The 25,269-nt window shown below is 42.6% G+C and overlaps 1 protein-coding gene across 2 annotated transcripts in view; it reads right to left on the reverse strand.

The window, feature by feature from the left end:
• Nucleotides 1–1,267: 1,267 nt before the first annotated feature.
• MFHAS1 (multifunctional ROCO family signaling regulator 1) overlaps nucleotides 1,268–25,269 on the reverse strand; it is a gene marked incomplete at its 5' end in the record, with an annotated part of 114,261 nt that continues 90,259 nt past the window's right edge. The window contains 3 exons of one of the 2 annotated variants that reach the window (XR_014298449.1): nucleotides 1,422–1,452; nucleotides 6,112–6,221; nucleotides 17,498–17,624. Coding sequence is in view for 1 of the 2 variants with exons in the window: in XM_082680551.1 (XP_082536677.1) it covers nucleotides 1,419–1,452; nucleotides 17,498–17,624 (161 nt within the window). Of the gene's footprint in view, nucleotides 1,453–6,111; nucleotides 6,222–17,497; nucleotides 17,625–25,269 lie in introns of both variants that reach the window. The other variant, XM_082680551.1, reaches the window with a different exon arrangement.

Below are 25,269 nucleotides of genomic sequence, written 5' to 3' on the forward strand. Positions count from 1 at the left end.
GCTGACTCATTTTTCTTGCCTTACAGGGGTGAGAAACAGTTTTACACATTTTCAGTCAACACGCAGAGGAGGCAGATGTAAACAGTCAGGCACACTCTTCAAAGAATGTTGTTACTATTGCAGCAGATGCTGTTTGGCCCCGGTGAGGAGGAGAAGAGAGAGCAGTTTGGTTGGTTGGCTTTTTAAGTTTTACCTCGCAGAGATTTTAAAACCAGGGTTTTACTAGTTCTTGGCAGTAGACCATCCAATCAGAGGCTCTGTATTTATAAAATAACCAATGTGGGCTTATGCTCTCCAGTTAGGCAACTCGCTATCTTCCGGTCTTACACCAGATGTGGAGGCTTTCAGAGTGCTCTACTAAATTTCACAGACTCTTTTCTGGGGGCAGAAAAGAAAGGACTTATTAGCAGAGCTCTTTACATGCTTCAGAACTGACTCCTGGTTATCTGAAGCTATTGCAAAACTCTGCTTTTCCTTGGATTTGTGGATCCCTTAATCCCTGTCCCCTGAAGAATCTTAATCGCCAGGCCTCCGTCAGACTATCACCCAGTAACAACTCACAGTCATCACAAAGCCCAGAGCAAGGAAGACTCTCCCCAACACTAGTGATATGTGGGGGCAAAGAAAAGGAAAAATCCTCCTACCCTGCCCAACAGGTTACAGGCAGGGACCTTTATTTAAAAGGACGGACACCGCCTGACCTGAAATGCATGTTTAAAGTTCTTGCTGATTATCGTCAGACTTTATGAACCAACCCTTAATCCATGGGCAGAGAGATAGGTATCTTTTTTTTAATCTGCAAAGAATTAAAGAATAAACAAAAGGTCCTACACTAAAATAAGAAATCAGCCCCATCTTGGCACAGTTCTCATCAGAATATTGCACCCAGTGTGAACTAACTCTAGAAGCTTCAAACTGTATAAATTTAAATGTATTTGCATATTATAAAAATAAAGATAAACATATACATATTTTACACTAGTTACGGAACAGCAATGAATGGTCAGTCGATCTCTCTTTCACATTTAACAGAACTGAAATCTGAGTGCTCTAAATACTGCCACCTGTACTGGAATTATGGCTTATATGTGCACGGAAAATAAAATCCCTGAGAAGCCATTCGACTTTTTTTTTTTTTCTTCAAGTAGCGCTCTCCTTGGAGGATCACAGTTCTGAGGTTCAGGTTGTAAAACATTTGCTCCACAGTCTCTCTCATCCTCCCCCCCCCCCCGCCCCGCCCCGCCTCTCCCCACCTTGTCTAGAGGCTAGGTGTGCTTCCTCCCTAAAAGCACCCTGAACACACATGCACTCAAATTCACAGAACACGCCAGGGAGTGTGGAGGGTTTGCCGGGTACAAAAGATGGTCCAGGTGCATTCTGATGCTCTTTTCTCCTTGGAAATCCCACAGCCATAAAAGTCACTGGTTTCTGTGCTTTTCACCAACGTTCTTCCTATGTGAGTAGATGAGAAGAAAGCACAGAAATGAACAAAGGAAATAGGAAATGATATTCTCAATGATAAGAACAGCAAGTCATACTGGTTTTTTTTTTTGCACCACTGATTTTCATGTCTACTTCTAGAGCTCCGTATAAAATTGTAAATGCAGGCAACCAATGTTCCTACAAAGGAAAGAGGCTTTTTACTAGAAACCTAGTCAAACATTTCTGTCTATGGCATTAAGATCAGACATAAAGAGAAAACTAGACGAATTAGCTATAACTACCTATTCCATTGTAATTTCACAGCTTAACTGGATTTCTGATTAAGAATCCTGAACTCTAAACACAGCACTGCTTCCTTTCAGGAAACACACATAGACACACTAAATAACCCTCTACCAGTAGGAATATATATCAGTACTAAGAAGTGAGAATGAGTGTCTATCTGGACTAAAAAGCATGATTTTACTTATAGACTGCCAAACTAAAAGCTGGAGTTGGATGAAAATAAAATGAAGAAACTGCTGTATCATCAACTAATTAAACCAAGTGGCATTCAATTCAGATAAAAGGGTTAGACGAAAACATGTCAAATGCTCCCATCCCTTATTTTAGCTTTCCTATAATGACACATGACATGATATTTTTTAAAGTGTTTTGACAACACTTAATAAAACATACAAAGACATAAAGGGGTTATTACCTGCTTCTCCCACCCTCCACCCCACATCTGTCTTAATGCTGTCTGATTTTTTGGAAACTGATAATTCAGTATCTACCTAAGACATCTCTCTAGCCCACATAAGAAATGGCTGAGCATAATATTAATAACATCACCAAAAATGCGCACCTTCCATTTACTAAGTACTTACTATACACTAGGAATCACATCGTTCGCCATGTTGCATTATTTGATTAATCCTAACTCATAACACTCTATCAGGTAAGCTCTGCATTCACCAAGAAAGAAGCTGAGGTTCCAATAGGTTAAATAACTTCCCCCAGAGCACACACCAGTGGGCAGCAGGGCCAGGCCTTTAAAGAGGGTTATTTGACTCCGAAGTATGCTTGACAGCTAAAAGCAAGGCTGGAATATTTGGGGCCCTAGGGGTAGTTTCACATTTCTATGGCACTGAGGCATATGGACTTTTGGAAGGCCTATTAATAGAGTAAACTTCCCAGTAGAGAAGGTTTTGAAAACTGCCTCAGACTCAAGTCATCATAAATCTAAGTGCAAAGAGGATGGCAGTGTGAACACTCAACCCAACTAAGCAGTTAACTCTGGTGAAGTGAGTTCCAGCTTCATGGGGGGGGGGGAGGTGCTGCGTTACGCTTTTCTCACTGAATCTAACCTTGAGAAATGCAGGCAGCTGTGTCTGGCTGTCTGCTCCCCTGAGCCGCTAGTAAGACTGAGAAACACAAGGATACTTAATCAAGGGCACCCAGAGGGAATATTCCAGTGTTCAAGGGAGAAAAAGGAAAACTGGTTTGAGCGTTTTTCCACGTGGATATCATTTTTCTTGTGTGGGCGCTCAGGGGAAGAGAAGAGCCATGGAATCACCAACCCTCCCCACCTCTCCCTGCTCTTCCATCTCGAACTCGCCCTCATCTGTCAAGATCCACCTCAAATGCTACTTCCTGGAGCTTCTCCTGATTGTCCGGCAGAGTTCTTTCTTCTCTGTGTCCACAGGACTTTGTCGATACACCTGTCGCTGCAGGTATCACATTTTAATTGGAATTAGACATTCGCAAGTTTCTCTGGTTGTGTCTTTGGTTCCCATTCTCCCCAAGGAGGCTATTAGATTCTTGCGGATCTATATTATTTCTCTACCCTCAACAGTTGGCATAATGCCTCGTAGAGGGCAAATACTCAACAAAGATCTGCTGAATGAATAAGGAATAAGATGTGATGAAAAAGGCACAGGCAAAAACAGCCAAGCTACTCTGAGATCATTTCGGTAAGGGGGTGGATGAGAAGTATTAAGGAGATGTGAAGGAAAGACGGTCTGAGTACAGTTAGAAGGACTGGGGGTGGCTTCTCAGAGGAGGTGACACATGTCCTGAGTCTTAGGGAATATGGGCCTTCATCAGGTAGGAGAGAAGGGGTGGCAGCTAGCTGTGGACCGAGAGCCGGCCAGAGGTCAGGTGTGGCTGCCCCTCCACAGTAAGGGAGTGTCACAAGTCAGAAGGGTGGCTGGGGTCTGCTGGGGAAGCCTTGTGTGTCATGTCCGGGATTTTGAACTTGCACCATAATCACCAGGAAGCCAGTCAAGGCTTTTCAATAGAAAATTGATGGGGTCTGATGTTGAAAAATCAATTGGTTTCAAGGACAAAAAGACTAGCGAGGAGGAGGCCAGGTGAGACTCAATGACAGGGATCTTGGCAGAGACAGGAGGACCGACAGGAAAGCACGGGCCGAAGAGAAAAGTTCCATGGCCAGATTCGCTCATTCAAGACACACGATGAGGTGGGGTAGCAGGTCGCAGTGGAAGGCTGACTGCGCGTGGGAAGAGGGAGCGGCAAGGGTTGAGTGGACAGACGCGCAGAGACGGGAGGAGGCACGGGCAGTGAAGAGCTCCGGGGCAGGGGAACGAGATGTGCGCTGTGGAGCCACGGCATGTCCAAGGGAGCAGCCGGGCGGGACGATGGAAACAGGCCCGCAGCTGAAGGGAGGGGTCAACTGGGGGGCTCGCCCCAGAATCCCCTCAGGTTTCGGAGCCTGCTCTTCCTGGGACGCAGCAAACGCATTCAGCTTCTTTAGAAGCTCAGGCTGACAGTGAAGCCACACCCTGTTGTATTGACGTTAAGCGGGTCTTTTCTGTCCTCTGATGCTTCGACCTCTGCGGCCTTGCCCACCGTGGAGAGACTGCTCCTCCCAGGGTCAGCCAGTTAGTGCCCACACGTAGTGAACAACTCAGACGCGAGCGTGCTTCTCATGCAAACCAGCGAGTCCGGAGTCCACACGCCTGACCACCCCGTTGACCAGGCTCTCACACTCCAGGCCACTCTCCACCTGCCCTGATCACACCAGGGCCAGGCTCCAGACAACTCGGGACTGTCTTTGTGCCCCAGAGCCCGCAGAAACTACCCAAACTGGCCCATCCTACATGTGTTCCCCTGCCTTGCCCGTACCTTCCCGCAGAGACCACAGCACAGGCCCCTCCCCTCCGCCTCCTGGCTCACAGGTGCTTCCCCACGCAGCCCCGCCCCCGCCCCAGGGCACGGCGTGCCCCTCCCCGAAGGAACTGTAATAAACTGTCTTTTCTCCGGCAGTCGTTTCCTGATCTCTTGGCCTCATGTATCTCCAATCTTCCATTCCCACGGTATAAGGAGTTTGTCCAGGCACATGGGCACTGGCATCTACAATATGAAAGGAACGATCCCACTCATCTCTTTATCCCGGGAAGATGGGTTTAGGACACTGATGGGTTTAGGAACCCAGGCAACATTGGTTGCCTGCTAAGCAGCTGCAGGTGGCCTCATAAACAGATCTGCATGTACTTCACCTTGACCCCTTCGTGGTGGTGGAGGGGAAGGTGAGCCAGCATGCTCTCCTGCCTACTCAGCACACACATCTACCTGCCTTGCGCCGGTACCTCAATTAATAAGCAAAACAGTCCTAGGTAAGTCAGTGAGTGGATTTTACTCTAGCATCTATATTTGGATTTTGAAATTTTGTTTTCTGTTATTACCTTTATATGTTATGCATGGTGTACATACTAATATTTCTGATAGAAATAACAGCAGCTGGATTTATTGAGCGCTACTTAATCTGTGTAAGGAATGATGCTAAATGCTTCCCCTGAAACTGTCTAAATGCACAGAACAAGCTCAGGAGATAGTGCTGCTGTGATCTGCACCTGTCACAGCGCTAACACACAGCCGGATTCAAACTCAGGGCATAACTGCAGAGCCTGTCAAACTGCCTTGAGAAAGTAAATACCAACGCTGCTTTTAAAAAGCTGTTTGCTGGGACTTCCCTGGTGGCGCAGTGGTTAAGAATCCGCCTGCCAATGCAGGGGACACGGGTTCGAGCCCTGGTCCGGGAAGATCCCACGTGCTGCGGAGCAACTAAGCCCTTGCACCACAACTACTGAGCCTGTGTTCTAGAGCCCATGAGCCACAACTACTGAGCCTGTTCGCTGCAACTACTGAAGCCCGTGCACCTAGAGCCTGTGCTCTGCAACAAGAGAAGCCACCGCAATGAGAAGCCAGTGCACCGCTCGCCACAACCAGAGAAAAGCCCTCACACAGCAACAAAGACCCAACGCAGCCAATAAATAAATAAATAGTCAATTAGCTACAAAGTGGGAAACTCAGGATTTTAAAAAAATGGTTTGCTGTGTTAATCAGCTTGAGCTTTTCCTGATGTTATATTCTTGCGTTACATTAGAATGAGTTTTTTAAAATGACTTTTTTCCAAAAAGGATCTAAGGTGACTGATATATGCATTATAGTAAATTAGGCAAAAGAATTGAGCAGCTTTCTTATTTTTAATTCTCCAATATGTCTTGATTCTGGATAAGTAAAAGATTTGTAATCTTAAAATGTCCTGCTGTATGGAATCTCTTCGTCCCAAGCCCATCCTCCCCCTTTTTTTCCCTAAACTCCCCAAGTCCTTAGGAGGCCCTTACCTATTTAAGAAACCCTCTCTGCTTCCCAGAGACTTACCCTTAAAAATTGGTGCTCCTAAAGTCACAGATTGGGTACAGTAAAAATGATGGCATAAGGGAAAGAAGACTATCTTTTCCACTTAATTGTCCAAGAAAGTGTGGAGATACCTAAGCAGAGAGGGAACAAATTCCAGTATCAATGTGGCTGATGGGAGACTGAATAATCAAAGAAACACTATTCCTCCCAGTCGTGAAAGCAACAAGGCAAGGAGCCCTCTTACTCCTTACAAAGAACAAAACAAATCAATGCACATCATTGTGATACACCCCACAGGCAACCTCCACATTTAAGCCTCTTTCCTTCTGAAATTCCATCCCATCCCCACCCTTCGTGTTTTACACTTCTGAGATCAGTGAAAAATTCTCCATTGGGATTAAGCCAAATTCATCCATTCCTTAAAAAAAGGTTTTTTAATCGAGTCCTTACGAATCTGAGTGCAGTTAAACATACTTTGCCTATTTATTTGGTGAGGTAAAGGCCACAGAATCTTTGTACTTTTTACAAAAGGCTTAGTTGGTCTTAAATATCCTTATGTCATAACAATGTAACTGCCAAAATTCCTATGCAAAGTAATCACTATGGGTTTGAGAATACTTGCAAACAGTAAGTAGCTGGAATCTTACTTGAATTGGAACGCTATAGTATATACGCAGTAATCCAAGTTTGAAATGCAGTGTGAGCCTTGTCCTTTATTATCGGTAATACTTTCTGGAAAGGAGAAAGCTTTGCCCAGCAATTTTCAAACCAGCCCATTTTTTCTAATTCTGTAACACATGACCTGCCAAAATCAGAATTTGCTTCCTTCTTCAGTTCCACCATTCCACAGACAGATAGGGTAGCACCACAAAAGAAATGGCAACGGCCAGAAGATAAAAATGATACTTTTCTGTTTCCTGCATGTTCAAGGACCAGTCCGTTAAGAAGCCACATGGGAGTGTAAGTTGCATTCCAGTGTGTCTTTTAAAAAAATGTTTATATTGGACCATAGGTGATTTACAGTGGTGGGTTAGTTTCAGGTGTACAGCAAAGTGAAACTGTTATACATATGCATATACTCACCCTGTTTTAGATTCTTTCCCCATACAGACCAATAGAGAGTATTGAATAGAGTTCCCTGTGCTATACAGTAGGTCCTTGTTGGTTTTCTATTTTAAATATAGTAGTGTGTATATGTCGACCCCAATCTCCCGATTTATCCCTCCCACCCACCTTTCCCCGTTGGTAACCATAAGTTTGGTTTCTATGTCTGTGAGTCTGTTTCTGTTTCGTAAATAAGTTCATTTGTATCATTTTTTAAAGATTCCACATATAAGCGATATCATGTATTTGTCTTTGTCTGACTTCACTTAATATGATAAACTCCAGGTCCCTCCATGTTGCTGCAAAGGGCATTATTTCATTCTTTTTAATGGCTGAGTAATATTCCATTGTATATATGTAGCACATCTTCTTTATTCATTCATCTGTTGATGGACATTTAGTTTGCTTCCATGGCTTGGCTATAGTATACAGCACTGCAACATTGTGGTGCACGTATCCTTTTGAACCATGGTTTTCTCCAGATATATGCCCAGGAGTGGGATTGCTGGGTCATATGGTAGCTCTTTTTAGTTTTTTAAGGAACCTTCGTACTGTTGTCCATAGTGGCTGTACCAATTTACATTCCTACCAACAGTGCAGGAGGGTTCCCTTTTCTCCACACCTTCTCCAGCATTTATTGTTCGTAGACTTTTTAATGATGGCCATATTCTGACTGGTGTGAGGTGATATCTCATTATAGTTTTGATGTGCATTTCTCTAATAATTAGTGATGTTGAGCATCTTTTCATGTGCCTCTTGGTCATCTGTATGTCTTCTTTGAAGAAATGTCGGTTTAGGTTTTCTGCCCATTTTTTGATTGGGTTGTTGTTTCTTTTGATATTGAGCCACATGAGTTATTTGTAAATTTTGGAAATTAATCACTTGTTGGTCATATCGTTTGCAAATATTTTCTCCCATTCTGTGGGGTTTCTTTTCGTTTTGTTTATGGTTTCCTTTGCTGTGATAAAGCATTTAAGTTTAATTAGGTTCCATTTGTTTATTTTTATTTTCATTACTCTAGGAGGTGGATCCAAAAAGATATTGCTACGATTTATGTCAAAGAGTGTTCTGCCTATGTTTTCCTCTAAGAGTTTTATAGTATCCAGCCTTACATTTAGGTCTTTAATCCATTTTGGGTTTATTTTTGTGTATGGTGTTCGAGAATGTTTTAATTTCATTCTTTTACATGTAGCTGTCCAGTTTTCCCAGCACCACTTATTGAAGAGGCTGTCTTTTCTGCATTGTGTAGTCTTGTCTCTTCTGTCATAGATTAATTGACCATAGGTGTGTGGTTTTATTTCTGGGCTTTCTATCCTGTTCCATTGATCTGTATTTCTGTTTCAGCACCAGCACCATACTGTTTTGATTACTGTAGCTTTGTAGTATAATCTGAAGTCAGGGAACTGATTCCTCCAGCTCTGTTTTTCTTTCTCAGGATTGCTTTGGCTATTTGGGGCCTTTTGTGTTTCCATACAGTTTGTAAAATTTTTTGTTCTAATTCCGTGAAAAATGCCATTGGTAATTTGATAGGGATTGCATTGAATCTGTAGATTGCTTTGGGTAGTATAGTCATTTTGATAATATTGATTCTTCCAATCCAATAACATGGTATATCTCTCCATCTGTTTGTGTCTTCTTTGATTTCTTTCATCAGTGTCTTATAGTTTTCTGAGTACAGGTCTTTTGCCTCCTTAGGTAGGTTTATTCCTAGGTATTTTATTCTTTTTGATGGGACGATAAATGAGATTTTTCCCTTAATTTCTCTTTCTCATCTTTTGTTGTTAGTGTATAGGAATGCAAGAGATTTCTGTGTATTTCATGCAACTTTACCAAATTCATTGATGAGCTCTAGTAGTTTTCTAGTAGCATCTTTAGGATTTTCTATGTAGTATCATGATGTATCGATCATGGTATATGATCCTTTTAATGCATTGTTGGATTCGGTTTGCTAGTGTTTTGTTGAGGATTTTTGTGTCTGTGTTCATCAGTGATATTGGCTTGTAATTTTCTCTTTTTTTGTGGTATCTTTATCTGGTTTTGGTATCAGGGTGATAGTGGCCTCATAGAATGAGTTTGGGAGTGTTCCTTCCTCTGCAAATTTTTGGAAGAGTTTTGGAAGGATAAGTGTTAACTCTTCTCTAAATGTTTGATAGAATTCACCTGTGAGGCCATCAGGTCCTGGACTGTTTGTTGGGAGTTTTTCAATCACAGTTTCAATTTCAGTACTTGTGATTGGTCTGTTCCTATTTTCTTTTTCTTCCTGGTTCAGTCTTGGGAGATTGTATCTTTCTAAGAATTTGTCCATTTCTTCCAGGTTGTCCATTTTATTGGCATGTAGTTGCTTGTAGTAGTCTCTTATGATCCTTTGTATTTCTGTGGTGTCAGCTGTAACATCTCCTTTTTCATTTCTAATTTTATTGATTTGAGTTCCTCTGCCTTTTTTTATCAATTTTGTTTAGGTTTATCAATTTTATCTTTTCAAAGAATGAGCTTTTAGTTTCACTGGTTTTTATTTATTTTTTCCACTGGTTTTTTTTCAATTGTGTTCTTCCTCTCTATTTCATTTATTTCTGCTCTGATTTTTATGATCTCTTTCCTTCTGCTAACTTTGGGTTTTGTTTGTTCTTTCTTTGGCTGCCTTAGGTGTAAGGTTAGGTTGTTTGAGATTTTTCTTGTTTTCTGAGATTGTAAGATTGTAAGATTCTGAGATTGAGTAAGATTGTATTGCAATAAACTTCCCTCTTAGAACTGCTTTTGCTGTGCCCCATAGGTTTTGGATTGTCATGCTTTTGTTATCATTTGTCTCTAGGTATTTTTTTGATTTTGTCTTTGATTTCTTCAGTGATCCATTGGTTGTTTAGTATCATATTGTTTAGCCTCCACGTATTTGTGCTTTTTACAGTTTTTTCCTTGTAGTTGATTTCTAACCTCATTGTGTTTGGAAAAGATGCTTGATATGATTTCAGTTTTCTTAAATTTACAGAGGCTTGATTTGTGGCCCAGCATATGATCAATCCTCAAGAATGTTCCATGTGCACTGGAAAAGAATGTGTATTCTGCTGCATTTGGATGGATATAAATATCAATAAGTCTGTCTGGTCTAATGTGTCATTTAAGGCCTGTGTTTCCTTACTGATTTTCTGTCTGGATGATCTGTCCATTGATGAAAGTGGTGTGTTAAAATCTGCCACTATTATCGTGTTACTGTTGATTTCTCCTTTTATGGCTGTTAGTATTTGCCTTATATATTGAGGTGCTCCTATGCTGCGTGCGTTTATATTTACAATTGTTATATCTTCTTTTTGGATTGATCCCTTCATCATTATGTGGTGTCCTTCCTTGTCTCTTGGAACAGTTTTTATTTTAAAGTCTATTTTGTTTGATATGAGCATTGCTACTCCAGCTTTCTTTTGATTTCCATTTGCCTTTTTCATTCCCCTCACTTTCAGTCTGTATGTGTCCCTAGATCTGAAGTGGGTCACTTGTAGACAGCATATATACAAGTCTTGTTTTTGTATCCATTCAGCCAGTCCATGTCTTTTGGTTGGAGCATTTAGTCTGTTTACGTTTAAGGCAATTATTGATATGTAGGTTCTTATTGCCATTTTATTAATTGTTTTGGGTTTGTTTTTGTAGGTCTTTTTTCTTTCCTCTTTTGTTCTCTTCTCTTGTGATTTGATGACTAACTTTACTGTTGTGTTTGGATTCCTTATTCTTTTTTGTGTGTGCATCTATTGTAGATTTTTGGTTTGTGGTTACTATGAGGTTTTAATACAGCAATCTATATAAAAACAGGATTGTTTTAAGTTGCTGGCCTTTTAATTTCAAATGCATTTCTGATATCCTGCATTTGTATTCTCTTTTCACGACTGCTGGCTTTCATATCATTTTGTGTGTGGATGACTTGCTACCTTTACTGTAATGTTTGCCTTTACCAGTGAGATTTTCCATTTGTAATTTTCTTGTTTCTAGTTGTGGCCTTTTCTTTTCCACTTAGAGAAGTTCCTTTAGCATTTGTTGCAAAGCTGGTCTGGTGGTGCTGAAATCTCTTAGCTTTTGCTTGTCTGTAAAGCTTCTGATTTCTACGTCAAATCTGAATGAGAGCCTTGCTGGATAGAGTATTCCTGGTTGTAGGTTCTTCCCTTTCATCACTTTAAATATATCATGCCATTCCCTTCTGGCCTGCAGTTTCTGCTGAGAAATCAGCTGATTACCTATGGGAATTCCCTTATATGTTTTGTTGCTTTTCCCTTGTTGCTTTTAATTTTTTCTCTTTGTCTTTAATTTTTGTCAGTTTGGTTACTATGTGCCTTTGTGTGTTCCTCCTTGGGTTTATGCTGCCTGGGACTCTCTGTGCTTCCTGGACTTGGGTGACTGTTTCCTTTCCCATGTTAGGGAAGTTTTCAGCTACTATCTCCTTAGATATTTTCTCAGGTCCTTTCTCTCTCTCTTCTCCTTCTGGGACCCCTATAATGTGAGTGTTGGTGTGTTTAATGGTGTCCCAGAGTTCTCTTAGATTGTCCTTATTTCTTTTCACTCTTTTTTCTTTATTCTTGTCCACAGCAGTGATTTCCACCATTCTGTCTTCCAGCTCACTTATCCGTTCTTCTGCCTCATTTGTTCTATTGATTCTTTCTAGTGTATTTTTCATTTCAGTTATTGTATTGTTCATCTATGTTTGTTTGTTATTTAGATCTTCTAGCTCTTTGTTAAACATTTCTTGTATCTTCTCGATGTATGCTTCCGTTCTTTTTCCAAGATCTTGGATCATCTTTACCATCATTACTCTGAATTCTTTTTCAGTTAGGTTGCTTATCTCCAATTCACTTAGTTGTTCTTTTGAGGTTTTATCTTGTTCCTTCGTCTGGGACATATTCCTCTGCTGGCTCATTTTGTCTAACTTTCTGTCATTGTGGTTTCCATTCCATAGGCTGCAGAGTTGTAGTTCTTCTTGGCTTCTGCTGTCTGCCCCCTGGTGGATGAGACTGATCTAAGGGGCTTGTGCAGGCTTCCTGGTGGGAGGGACTAGTTTCTGCCCACTTGTGGGTGGAGCTGGGTCTTGTCCCTCTGGTGGGCAGGGCCCTGTCAAGGGGTGTGTTTAGTGGGCAGCTGTGGGCTCAGGAAGACTTGAGGCAGCCTGTCTGCTGATGGGTGGGGCTGTGTTCCCACCCTGATGCTTGTCTGACCTGAGGCCTCCCAGCACTGGAGCCTACAGGCTGGTGGCTGGGGCCAGGTCTTGGTGAGAAAATGGCAGCCTCCAGGAGGACTTGCACCAATGAGTACTCCCCAGAACTACCGCCACCAGTGTCTTTGTCCCCACAGTGAGCCAAAGTCGTCCCCCCTCCCCCCACCAGTAGGAGACCCTCCAATACCAGCAGATAGGTTTGGCCCAGGCTCTTGTGAGGTCACTGCTTTTTCCCCTGGGTCCTAGTGCACATGAGGCCTTGTGTGCACTCTCCAGGACTGGAGTTTCTGTTTCCCCCAGTCCTGTGGAATTCCTGTGATCAAATCCCACTGGCCTTCAAAGCCAGATGCTCTGGGGGCTCCTCCTGAAACCAGACCCCCAGGCTGGGGAGCCTGATGTGGGGTTCAGAACTCTCACTCCTGTGGGAGAACCTCTATGATACAGTTATGTTCCAGTTGGTGGTTTGCCCACCTGGCAGGTATGGGATTTGATTTTATCGTGATTGCACAGCTCCTACTGTGCTGTTGTGGTTTCTTCTGTCTTTGGATGTAGGATCTTTTTTGGTAGGTTCCATCATTTTTTTATTGATAGTTGTTCAGTAGTTAGTTGTGATTTTGTTGTTTTCATGAGAGGCGGTGAGCTCACGTCCTTCTACTCCGCCATCTTGTCCCCACCCACTGTATGTATCTCCAGTATTTCTTAAGGTAAAACATTTTCATAGCTAACCTTCTGAATCATGTCTTTTAAATGAAAATCAGTAGACAAATTAAGTCAAGTGGCAGTTTTTCAGAATATATATTTTAACTGGTAAAGGAGGAAAATCTCTTTGGAAATGAGAAAGAAATAGTCCATAAGTTATCTACAAATGAAAGGCAAATAGCAAGCTGCAATTTGCCCAAAGAAGTTCACACTTCCCTTCTGAGCTGAAATTTTAAAGTGTCTCAACCTGTAAAGCAACAGGATGAGACAGGAATTCACAAATAATTTTTTAATGAAAAAAAAAAATCCTTCTATTGTACTTGCTTTGCTTTTCCCACTGAAAGTATATTTTTGCCCTTTATGATCCCTAAAGTCCAAGGCTCAGTATCCCTGTCTATATTAAAGGTCACTTAGGCTGCTGCTCAGAAGTTCTGAAGGATAAATACGTGACAGATGGATGTGTTAATTAACTACATGGTGGGAATCCTTTCACAGTGCATACGGATATCAAATTACCACAGTGTACACTTTAAATATCTTACTTATCTGTCAATTACATCCCAATAAAGCTAAAAAAAGGAAGATCAGTGGGTGCCAAGGGTTAAGAGGGAAGAGGGGAGGGAGGGATAAAGAGGGGGAATGCAGAGGATTTTTTAGGGCAATGAAAATATTGTATAAGATACTGTAATGGTAGATACATGTCATTCTGTATTTGTCCAAACCCATGAAACGTACAACATCAAGTGTGAACCCTAATGTAAAGCGTGGGCTTCGGGTGATAACAAGGTGTCAGTGTAGGTTCATCACCTGTGACAAATGTTCCAGTCTGGTTGGGGAGGCTGTGTGTGGCCAGGGCAGGGGGTAGATGGGGTCTTTCTGTACCTTCTGCTCGATTTTACTGTGAACCTAAAACTGCTCTTAACTACTAAGTCTTTGTTTTTAAAAATTGCTACCTGTACTTTAGGTATAGGTAGAGTTCTGAAGGAGGCTGATTTCCCTCCAAGAAACTCCATTTCCCTTCTACTGCTCAGTAAACAGGGGGCTGGCAGCAGGGGTACACGTCACTCCACTGCCTTCAGACTGCACTGGGCCAAGGATAACAAGTGTTTGTACGAATTTCCTTAAAACTCACAAATCTGTTTAATACCAACACACCAGGGAGCAAAACCATTCCTGAAAGTGGCACTAAAAATTATTTATTTTCTGCATGGAACTAGGTATTGTATTAGACACAGTGACTGCAGGTGGGCATGGGCATGAAATTTCTCTTTGGAATGATGAAAATGTTCTAAAATGAGATTGTGGTGACAGCTGCACAACTCTGTAAATATAGGAACCATCGCTGAATGGGTAAGTTTGATGGTATGAAAGTATACCAAAGCTTTAAAAAAATGTTTATCAGACAGAATCCATATCCTTAAGGAGGTCAGAATTTTTCAAAGCAACCCAGCAAATCTGCTACTAGGCGAATTTTCATCTCATCTCCAAGGCAAATATCCTTGAAAATCAGCCCAGGATTGCCAAAGTATGGAAATGACTCGTATTTCTATCTGGTATCAGCCAAGGGACCAAGAAGTCACTCAGTTGATACGTTTCTCCTTGGAGAGCGAGGTGCCGAAGGCCAGGCCTTTCATTCACTTCGTGTAACCTCTTCCCCGTGGAACGCTGGCAGAGACTTCACCATCATCCAAGGTGAGTTAGGAGAATAAGTCACTTTTTTTAAAAAAAATCACTACTTGCTCTTTATTCTCTGTCTGTAGGTGAATAACACACCTCGAAATTTTAAAAAATGAGAAATAGAGAAGCTTGGAATTCATAAGGAAGATCCAATCAAATAACAGTCATCAATGGTTTTTCCTTATAAAGCTCATAGTAGCACCATTATTTTACACATGGTCAAAGGCAGGCCGTTAATGACAAGTCTCATTTGACCTACAAAGGAGAGGGGTAAACTGGTCAACGAAGAGCTTGGGACGCCTTTTTAAAACCACTGTAAGATCTGGATCAATGACCTAAGAGTAGGGTGATTATTCTGGTTTTCCTGGGATGGCTCTGGTTGCCGCCTATCGTCCTGGCAGAATTATTAAGAATTCTCCTGAAGATGAGACTCACTGGCCTGGGAGCCCTGGAGGGGATCTCAACGAGCAGAATGTCTGGCACACACATGACAATCATCTGAGTGACTCGTTTTCTTAAAGACTAGTGCCTGGCCCTGGAAATTCTGATACACACGTGCCTGATGAAGAAAGTCTGATCTTGACCATCAACCTACATTTTAGAGGAGGAGAGAGCAGTAAAAGGTCACTCCCTAGTGACTTGCCTAAGTTAACTGGGGCTGGAGTTGCAAAACCAGGGCAATAACTCCGGCCTACCAATTTCTACTGTCCGCTGAGACCCTAAGTCTAACTCTCAGAAGCTCTCAGGCTCAGACCCAAGCTGTCTGGACCTAACGACCACCTCCTGGGACAGCTTTCCTCATCGATCCCCAAATCCCACTTCCAATACATTGCCATCCACTTGTAAATTAGAGATTCCACTGGGCTGTGCAGGGCCTGACTGTTTGTTTCCATTTTGTTCTCAAGGATATTCCTTCATTTAGAATTGAGAGTTACCCTCTAAATCTGCCATCCACTGTATGAGACCTTTTCTTAAAAATCCATTTCAAAATAAACCTGTTCACAGAGCTGGGTCAAAAGCAGTTCAGTCCCTAAAGGTATCCCCTCCAGCATCTAGAAGTCTCAGGTCATGTGGCTCTGATTACCCAGGGCTTTAAAGCTGCTTGTTCATTTCAGGTATGATAAACTGGAAGAGAGCGGAGCTGATAGCATTTCTGCAGCTTGGTGTAAATGTCGTTCTGTGGCAGTACAACAGAAGCCGGTGAGAAGACACTAACTCTGGCTCGGCGCCACTGTGGTTTCTCGTGCAAGTGGATATTTTAACTCCAACCTCTATCTCGTCTATTAAATGCCACGTGGCTATGGCAAAACAATAGGTTACCGTCTCTCCTGGCTCAGGAAAATCTACACCCCTGCAAAGCCTATTGCACAATTTTTTCCCTCCGTTCCAGACCCTGTTTTTTATCATATCCCTTTATCCTTACCCTATGTGTAAGAAAGGCACCAGTGTATACCAATTCAGAGAATGGTAACATTTCTGATGTTTGGTATGCTCAGGACAGGGGAATGTTCTGGTTCATATTTAGTTACTGGGTAATCCTAAGAAGCATTTCAAGGTTTCACAATGTCATAGGGTCATATATTAGTGATAAGTTAACCTTAAAAAGCATTCTGAATAGAAGAGCATGAGAAAAGACTTTCCCTTGGGTGTTCAGTGACATTTTGCAGCAAAGACGGATTAGGGATGTTCTGTCTAATGAGTCACCCAGTTTGGAGAAAAGGGACAGCTGGCTAATGAATGAGAAATCCCCAGCAGACCCTTGCTCTGCAGACAGCATATCAAGGGCAGGAAAGCTGATACTTGGAGGGTCGGAGACATAAGTTCCTATCACACAAACTCTCAGGAATGCAGCCTGACAGCAAGTTTCTCAAGAGGCCGTAACAGGTCACCATTCTCAAATACGAACTTTCCAACATCCCTATACAAAGCTTAGATATGGAAAAAATATTCTATGTGGTCAACTAGGAAGAAAAATGCTTGAAGTCTCCTTCATGAATACTTTGTTGATATCACCCAGAGGACCAGGGACTACTTACTGCTTTTCAAGATTTGCAGTAGAAAGGTATTTCATCTCAGTCTAAAGTGGCCTGTTCAGTTCTTAACACTACAGAAGAAACCAAACAGACGAGTTTAACCTAAGTTTATCATCTGAGTTTAATGCTAAGCTAACCTTGTATCCAAAAGTTAGTTCACATGGGTACATTCTGTGTCTTTAAGTCCATTTTGGGGAAGGTGGGAAAAAACCACACAGCTTCTGATTGTCGAGGACTGATAGAGAATCAGAGACCCACAAGAAAAAAGGATCTGCTACAGATTTTCTGCCAGCTTTTCTTATTTAATGAGCCCTCGCTGTTTTCTAAAATGAGGGCCCACTTCATACTACAATGACAGAATTATGACTCTCTATCAAAAAAAAAAAATCGCTCTTTTTGGTTACATATACCTGCAAATATACTAAAAAACAATGAATCATACACTTTAAACAAGTGAGCTGTATAATATGTGAACAAAATCTCAAAAAAGCTGTTTTAAAATGTTCTTTTATCAGCAAAAAAAAAAAAAAAAAACATCACAAATAACAAAAAATGAAAGTTCCTAGTTTGCTGTATAAGCCATAGTTTTGCTGTTGCCCAGATAACTAGGTCTGCCCTGGGGGAGCATTTCCAGGTTTGATGAAAGGTACTTTAACCTGGATTTTTGTTCTCAGGAGTGAGGGACAGGGGCTGCGGGTTCAGAACTCACTTGGAACATGGGCTGATCACAGTCGGTGTGGGTGGGTAAACCAAGGCAACATTCACTCGCTCGCTGCCATTCTTGGGGCAAATGATCTCTGCCACGCCTTCTGGTCTGGGCTGACTCAGCAACTCCCCTGCAGGAGAGAGAAATATGCATTAGTGAGATTTGCCTTCAAAAATGAGGCCACCTTAGAGAGGGGGTAGAGGAAACAGGGAGCAGGGCAGGTAGTGAGGACGACGGGAAGGGTCTGCAGACAGTGGAATCAGAGAACAAATGTGCAACCAGAGCAGAGCTGGCTCTGCTCTCACTGGCTCATCTGCATCACTGTGGAGAACATTCTAATGGTGATGGCAGGAAGGCTACCGTTCCGGACAAAGACAGCATCTGCCACTCTTTTCCTCACCTTCCTTTCCCCAGATGGGCTCCAGAGATCTTTATCTAGACGTCACCAGGATCCCTCGAGCCCGGAGAAGCAGGGCTGCCAAGGAGGTGTTCATAATGAGGATGGGGGCAGATGGAATTCACAGCAGCCTTGCAACAAAGCCCCGTATTAATGATCTGGAAATGCAGCTGACTAAAGGTGTGTTATCAAGGTAAACAGGCTGGTTCATGCTGGCAAGAGGATTTCCTGGGTAGGTATGTGTGCGGATTTGTAAAGGACCAACACAATGCTCTCTTATGAGTAATGGGAGCTAGTAAGTCACCCCAAAGGATACCTGCGTACTCTGCCTGCCCCAGATACGATCTCTCCAACCAGATCATCAAATCCCCAAGAGCAGTGATGCCTTCCGTTTCTTGCTTTCCTCCCCACTGTCCGCTTACCCAGTAGCACCCTCTGCCCTTTCTCTGTTTTCATGGCCAGCTCTTGCTCAGAAAATTCAAAAAACAGCTTTTGGTGGACAATGGTGCATTATTGCCTAAATTCCCCTACTTATACCTAGAAAGTAAATAAATGAAACCAAAACATCTGCCAACTGGGGAAAGATGCTACTGGAAATAAAACATCAACAGCCATCACTTGTATTACTGATTTGAAATTCTGGGGACCCCAAAGTATATGCCATTCATGTGAGGATACAAAAAAATCCTTTGACTGCAAATGCCGTGTATCTAAACGTCTCACCTTCAGCGAACTCACATCGATAGAGCGTGCCCATGTGCCAGCACTGAATGGACAGCTTTAAGTGTACATCTCATTTCATCTTCACAATGTTACTATAAGGTTTATCCTCACTTTGCAAATGAGGAAGCTAACGTTCAGGGAGGTTATGTGATGTACCCAGAGTCAAGGGAGCAAGGGGCAGACTCGGGCTGTGACCTTGGGAACCCATCTCTGGGGCCCTTACCTTTTGCTGCCACCCTCTGATACCCGTCCCCCCAAAGTGGGGACTGCTTCTTTACTCCAGAACACATCTCTCCTAGAAAAGTAATCCAAAAATGCTATTATTGAGTAATGAACTAACCATTGACATCTTTGTACTTTTATGAAAGACAGCTGTTTCCTGGTTTGAACAATTTTATATGGCTTTGCAGAATACAAACCAAATGTAATTTGAGTTCCTTAACCAAACTAATGTAAACACCGAATGACTGCAAAAGTTAATTTAGCATCATTAGCTTGTATCATGGATACATGGGTATCAGAATTCTGCTCCAACACCAGCTAGGAAAAGATCTCAAAATATAAAAAGGCAAATTAAAAACGTCAACATTAAATGCTCTCGAAGTCATAAAATGAACCAAAGTAAGAGCATGTTGCACCAGACTGAGACTTGGAAGTCATCCAGTCCAAATACCACTTTACAAGTCAGAAGGTCTCTGAGTTTAACAGATTTGCTCGGAGTCCCACAGAGAGCTTTAAACCCACCGCCTACCATGGGGCTAGAACTGCACCAAGAGAATGCTCTGAACCACCCAGGCCTGTTAACACCCCCAGTCCGGACCGCCCTCCACTGCTTCCTCACCTGATACTTTCAGTTTCTACTTTCTGTCCCAAGATTACCCCCAAGGCTTGAACCCAGACTGGGAATCTCTGGCTTCCCCCAAGAACTCTCTCCTGGTGGCAATTTCACACAGGCCTCTGCTCCTCCTTCCTGCAAGTGCCTGAGGGCCCAGGATAACAAATGTAGATGTCAAGCCGCGACCCCAGGCTCCCGTTCCTGCACCGCTGGCTTCCTTGCTGGGAATAGTGTAGGTTTTGCCAGAGAACCGGAAATAATTTACAGTTGACTATTAAGCATTGGCTATCAATTTCTATTAAACCAAGAGCTTTAGCGCCCCCCACCCTGCCCCAGATGCCCAGAATCACCCAGGTCCAGGGAACTGGTTTTGTGTGGGCCGTACCCCTAGCAGCACTGCCAGCCATTGAAACAGCAGGAAAGTCGAAGGCACTGAGAAATTTCATGCATACGAAAAATTCACTTGGTGCTGTGCAGATGAGCAAGAAACAGAACAGTTCACGAGCTCCAAGACATGCGTGCACTCCGACAAGCTACTGCTTGGGGCCAGATTCTGAGGATTTCGGAAACGTGCCCAGTTGCTAAATTAAGAAAGTAAGAGAAACGGATTTTTCCTCTCAAAAAAAAAACAAAAAACAAAAAAAAAACCTATCTTATCAGTAACACGAATAGTGGTTCCTAACGTGTTGGCGACTAAAATAGAAGCTAATTGGCTCCGATTTCCGTAACACAAACTTGATTTTCAAACTAAAGCACAGGCTATTGGTTGAGCACCTAATTAGGGAGATGTTACTGTGTGAGGAGCTGCAGGGATACAGCAGTCTAAAGCAAGGCCTGTGATGTGGAGGGCTTCGGCACTGGAGAAAGTCAAGTCCACAAAAAAAAGAACTATGGTACTGTGCAGTGGATGCCCCCTAGGAAGTTATGTGATGCTAGAGAACGACTGATTTCCAGGACTGGAAAAGACCTGGAAATGTGGGGAATTTAGTCATCACTAAATCAGTCATTTAGTGATGACACATCAGTCATCACTAGCAAACGCTAATAAAAAAGATAAATTCCAAAGTTGGTGGCAGCTGCAAAAAAAATGTTATATTTATAGAAAATGTTACCAATAGAGGAAGGAGAAATATTCATGTGACCTGGTATATTTCCATTTTTAGGAATTCGCTTCAAGGAAGTGGGCCTTTCTTACAAAAATTATACAATGATTGCTCATAGCAACACTATTCATAACACAGTGGAAACTTAGTAACCCTCTCAAATATTCAACAAAGGGGAAATGATTAAAACCTATGACACAATTCAGAAGACAGAATTCTCTGTAGTCATTAAAAATTATGAGGCCAATATTTCTGTGTAGAAAGTAAATTTGAAAGTATGTTCTCATTAGAAACATAAACTGATAAGGAACACAACTGGATGTGGAGTGAAATGGGTCATTCAAGATTAAATGGTCCTGAGGTTATTTGTTTATTCTTATGCTTGAATCAATTAAAAAAAAAAGGCTAAGGATGCTTCACACTGAAGGGAGATGCCAGCTTTAAATGCTGATGCTTTCTCCTCTGTTGGATATTCTCTATTCATGTGCGGTTTTTACACAGTCTTCCTGAAGTAGCAGAAACTTGGCTGGATGAACAGACCACCGCATCTACTGAGGCTGTATTAGGCCACTACACAGTCTCCCTGTGCCTATTAAAGTTATGAAAAGCTATTCTTACTTAATCACTCTGTCTCAAGATTTCTGGCATTAAAATGCTAGTGAACGCTCATTAGCTGTTTTTCCTCTGTGGAAGAATAGAACACCAAGTTTTATTACGATTTATTTTTAAACTACAGGAGATAAGTGAAATGGCTGGTCTTTTTCTGCTAATCATCAGAATTCACAAATACTGGGCACATTATGCAAAATACTAAAAATGTATCACTCTGACGACCCAAACCACGATATTAAAAGCCGAAAACATGTCTTTTCAGTACAAATAAAACCCACTTCCTGATCCAGGGTAAAGATCTGAGTTATGAACATCCCTCAAAACAGCAGAAGTGGTCTGGAAATTAAAACAAGCAATTATATAGATTCTATTAAATAAGGAATTATCCAGATTTCTTCAAGGCCTCTTTCAGCTTGAATATTCTGAAGCTCACTTCTCCACCCCGCAAAGTTCACTGCTGTCTTTTAAGTGTGACTCTGGATGAAATGCAATGATACACAAACGCATGTTTCCCACATCCCCTCAGGGCAAAGGCAGCATCCTCAGAACCTGAGGAGCAGGAAGGCTCCCACTTTGCAAGCCCACCGAGTTATCAAAGGCAGCAAAGATGGGAGAACTCCACGGTCCCTTTTATATGAAGACGAACGCCAGACAGAGATAAAAGGACATCTTGTCTTAAAACAAAACAAAGGCCAGAAAGTATATACAAAGGAGAGGTAAACACTGTGAATGTAAGTTAGTGCAGCCACTATGGAAAACAGTATGGGAGGTTCCTCAAAAAATTAAGAATAGAACTACCATGGGATCCAGCAATTCCACTCCTGGGTATGTATCTGGGAAAAAATGAAAACACCAATTTGAAAAGATACATGCACCCCAGTGTTTACAGCAGCACTATTTACAATGGCCAAGATATGGAAGCAACCCAAGTGCCCATCAACAGACAACTGGATAATGAAGATGTGGTATATACATATAATGGAATATTACCATTTGCAGCAACATGGATGGACCTAGAGAATATTACGTCTAGTGAAATAAGTCAGAGAGAGAAAAACAAATACTGTATGATACCATTTATATGTGGAATCTAAAAAATAATACAAATGTATATAGCAGAACAGAAACAGACTCGCAGAAAACAAACTAGTGGTTACCAAAGGGGAAGAGGGACAGTTTAGGAGTAGGGGATTAACAGATACAAAGTACTATACAGAAAATAGATAAGCAACAAGGATATACTGTATAGCCCAAGGAATTATAGCCATTATCTCATAATAACGTATAATGGAGTATAATCTGCAAAAATGAATCACTGTGCTGTACACCTGAAACTAACATAATACTGTAAATCAAGTACACCTGAATAAAAAATAAGAAAAATGCACCACTGTGCACACTTGAGAGTGTGAGAAAAGGGAGCAGAACAGATCTCTCAGTACCTACTGGTTCCCACAAAACCGACATTTGCAGACCTGGCCACCTCATGCCGTCTTAGGGGCCGGTCCCCACGGCTGAGCTTCAGCACAGCACCTCCCTCAGGCCCAGGGTTGGGCAGCTCCAGCTTGGCTGCTGTTCCAAAGAAATAAAATAAATAGACTAGGTTGTACTTTTTGGTAGTCCTGTTTTTTTAAAAAAATCCATTTTGTGACTATGAATTATGACTTTTTTTAGAAGAGAAACTGATGTGCAGGAAGTAGCACAGTGAGCCTGTGTCAAGAGCACAAACAGATCTGGTCCTTCCATCTCCGAGACCGGGACTGGGCCCATCTCTGGCCAACATTGTTTTCACAGAGGTAAAAATTATGCACAACTATGGAAGTGTGAGCTTCCCAACTTATAAAAGTGTCTTAAAGTACCATTTTATAATAGTCACTTGCAATAAATGGAAACAATTTTAAGTTTAAAAACCACAGGATATAGGTCATAAAATGTCATTGAATGTGGTATTTTCCAACATACTGAAGTGAAAGGTGAAGTTTAAAGGTAAATTTAAAATCAAAATGGATTAAAGGTAATTTGGCTTTGGAATTGTTTTTGGAAATTTTACCATAGCCTTTAAGTAAACAGGAGATATCAATAACTTGGAGCTAGGATAACTTTACTGGCAAAAGACATCCTGGTATAAATTAGATGTGAAACGAAAGAGGAAAATCTTATGTCCTAGGCCTGGTTCTGCCACTGAGTTCACTCATTCATTTAACAGGTACATAACAAACACCAACTAATGTGAGACAGCACCACAGACTCTGAGAGAACAGCAGCGAATAAGGTACACGAAGACCCCTGATTTCGTGGCGCTTACGGTCTAGAAGGAAGATTAGTAAGGAACAAACTACATAACTTATTAAAAACTTGTTACACAGATTATTAAAACAGGCTAATGAGATAGGGAGCGACTGGGTTGCCCAGGATGCCTCTCTGAGGAGGTGACGTTTATGCTGAAAGCTGAACGACAAAGAGAAGCAAGCCATGGGAAGAACATTCCAGGCAGAGGAAACCGCTAATGCAAAGTCATGAAAGTAGGAAGATGCTTGGCTGCCCAGAGAAGAATCTAGATCATGGGGTGAAGGGGAAACGGGACAAGACGAAGAGGCAAGACAGCAAGGCCCAGATCATGGACTCTGCAGACAGGGGAAAATGTTTGGTTTTGATTCTAAGTGGTGCGGAGCCATATGGAAGGTTTTGAATGGAGTAATGACATCTGATCTAAGGATCCCTCTGGCTGCTGTGTGGGATGGCAAAATGAAGGCAAGGAAGCCATAAGAAGGCTCACAGAGGAGCCCGGGTGAGAGGTGGTGGAGGCCTGGTCTGGAGAGACTGGCGTTATGTTTCATAGACAGTCAGCAGGACTTGCCAGTGAATTGGATGTGGAGGTAAGATGCAGAGACGAACCAAGGATAATTCCAAACCTTTGGTGTGGGAAGACGGCAGCTGGTGGTACTACTTGCAAGACTAAGCGAGAAGACTGTTAGTGGGAAGGGGAGAAATTAGGAGTTCTGTTTTGGCCAAGTTAGATCTGACTGTTAGACAACAGGGTGATAGATATTAATTGTGGAATTACACATTCAGTTCTGGATTTGCAGGAAAAGGTTAAGACTGGAGGTAGAGATTTGGGAGGAATCAGCAAACACATGATCTGGAAAGGCATACAAGTGAATGACATCACCCAGGAAATTGAGTAGATAGATAAAGAAGAAAAAGGAAACAGCCTGGGGTGCTCCAAGTTTAGAGCACTGAAAGTTTAGAGGCTGAAAAGGAGAGAGGCCAGCCAGGAACTGCCAAGGAGGCAGAAGGAGAACAGGAAGAACGTGGCTTCACAAAGGAAACCAAACTCCTTCAAGAAAAGGGAGTGACCAGCTGTGCTCAACTCTGCTGAGTGGACAAGCAAAGTAACAACGGAGGGCTTCCCTGGTGGCGCAGTGGTTGGGAGTCCGCCTGCCGATGCAGGGGACACGGGTTCGTGCCCTGGTCCGGGAAGATCCCACATGCCGCAGAGCGGCTAGGCCCATAAGCCATGGCCGCTGAGCCAGCATGTCCGGAGCCTGTGCTCCGCAACGAGAGAGGCCACGACAGTGAGAGGCCCACATAACGCAAAAAAAAAAAAAAGTAACAACGGAGACGGGATAAAAGATAAAAAAGAGAAAGGAGGGACTTCCTTGGTGGTCCAGTGGTTAAGAATCCGCCTTCTGGGCTTCCCTCGTGGCACAGTGGTTGAGAGTCTGCCTGCCAATGTGGGGGACGCGGGTTGGTGCCCCGGTCCGGGAGGATCCCGTGTGCCGCGGGGCAGCTGGGCCTGTGAGCCATGGCTGCTGAGCCTGCACGTCTGGAGCCTGTGCTCCGCGACGGGAGACGCCACAGCAGTGAGAGGCCCGCGTACCGCAAAAAAAAAAAAAAAAAGAATCCGCCTTCCAATGCAGGGGACATGGGTTCGAACCCTGGTCCAGGAAGATCCCACATGCTGTGGAGCAACTAAGCCCATGTGTCACAGCTACTGAGCCCACATGCCATAACTACTGAAACCCGTGTGCCTAGAGCCAGTGCTCCACAACGAGAAGCCACCACAATGAGAATCTCACGCACCACAACAGAGTAGCTCCCACTC

This window comes from Grampus griseus (genome assembly GCF_964374135.1).
Source record: "Grampus griseus genome assembly, chromosome: 21".
NCBI classification, from domain to species: Eukaryota; Metazoa; Chordata; class Mammalia; order Artiodactyla; family Delphinidae; genus Grampus; species Grampus griseus.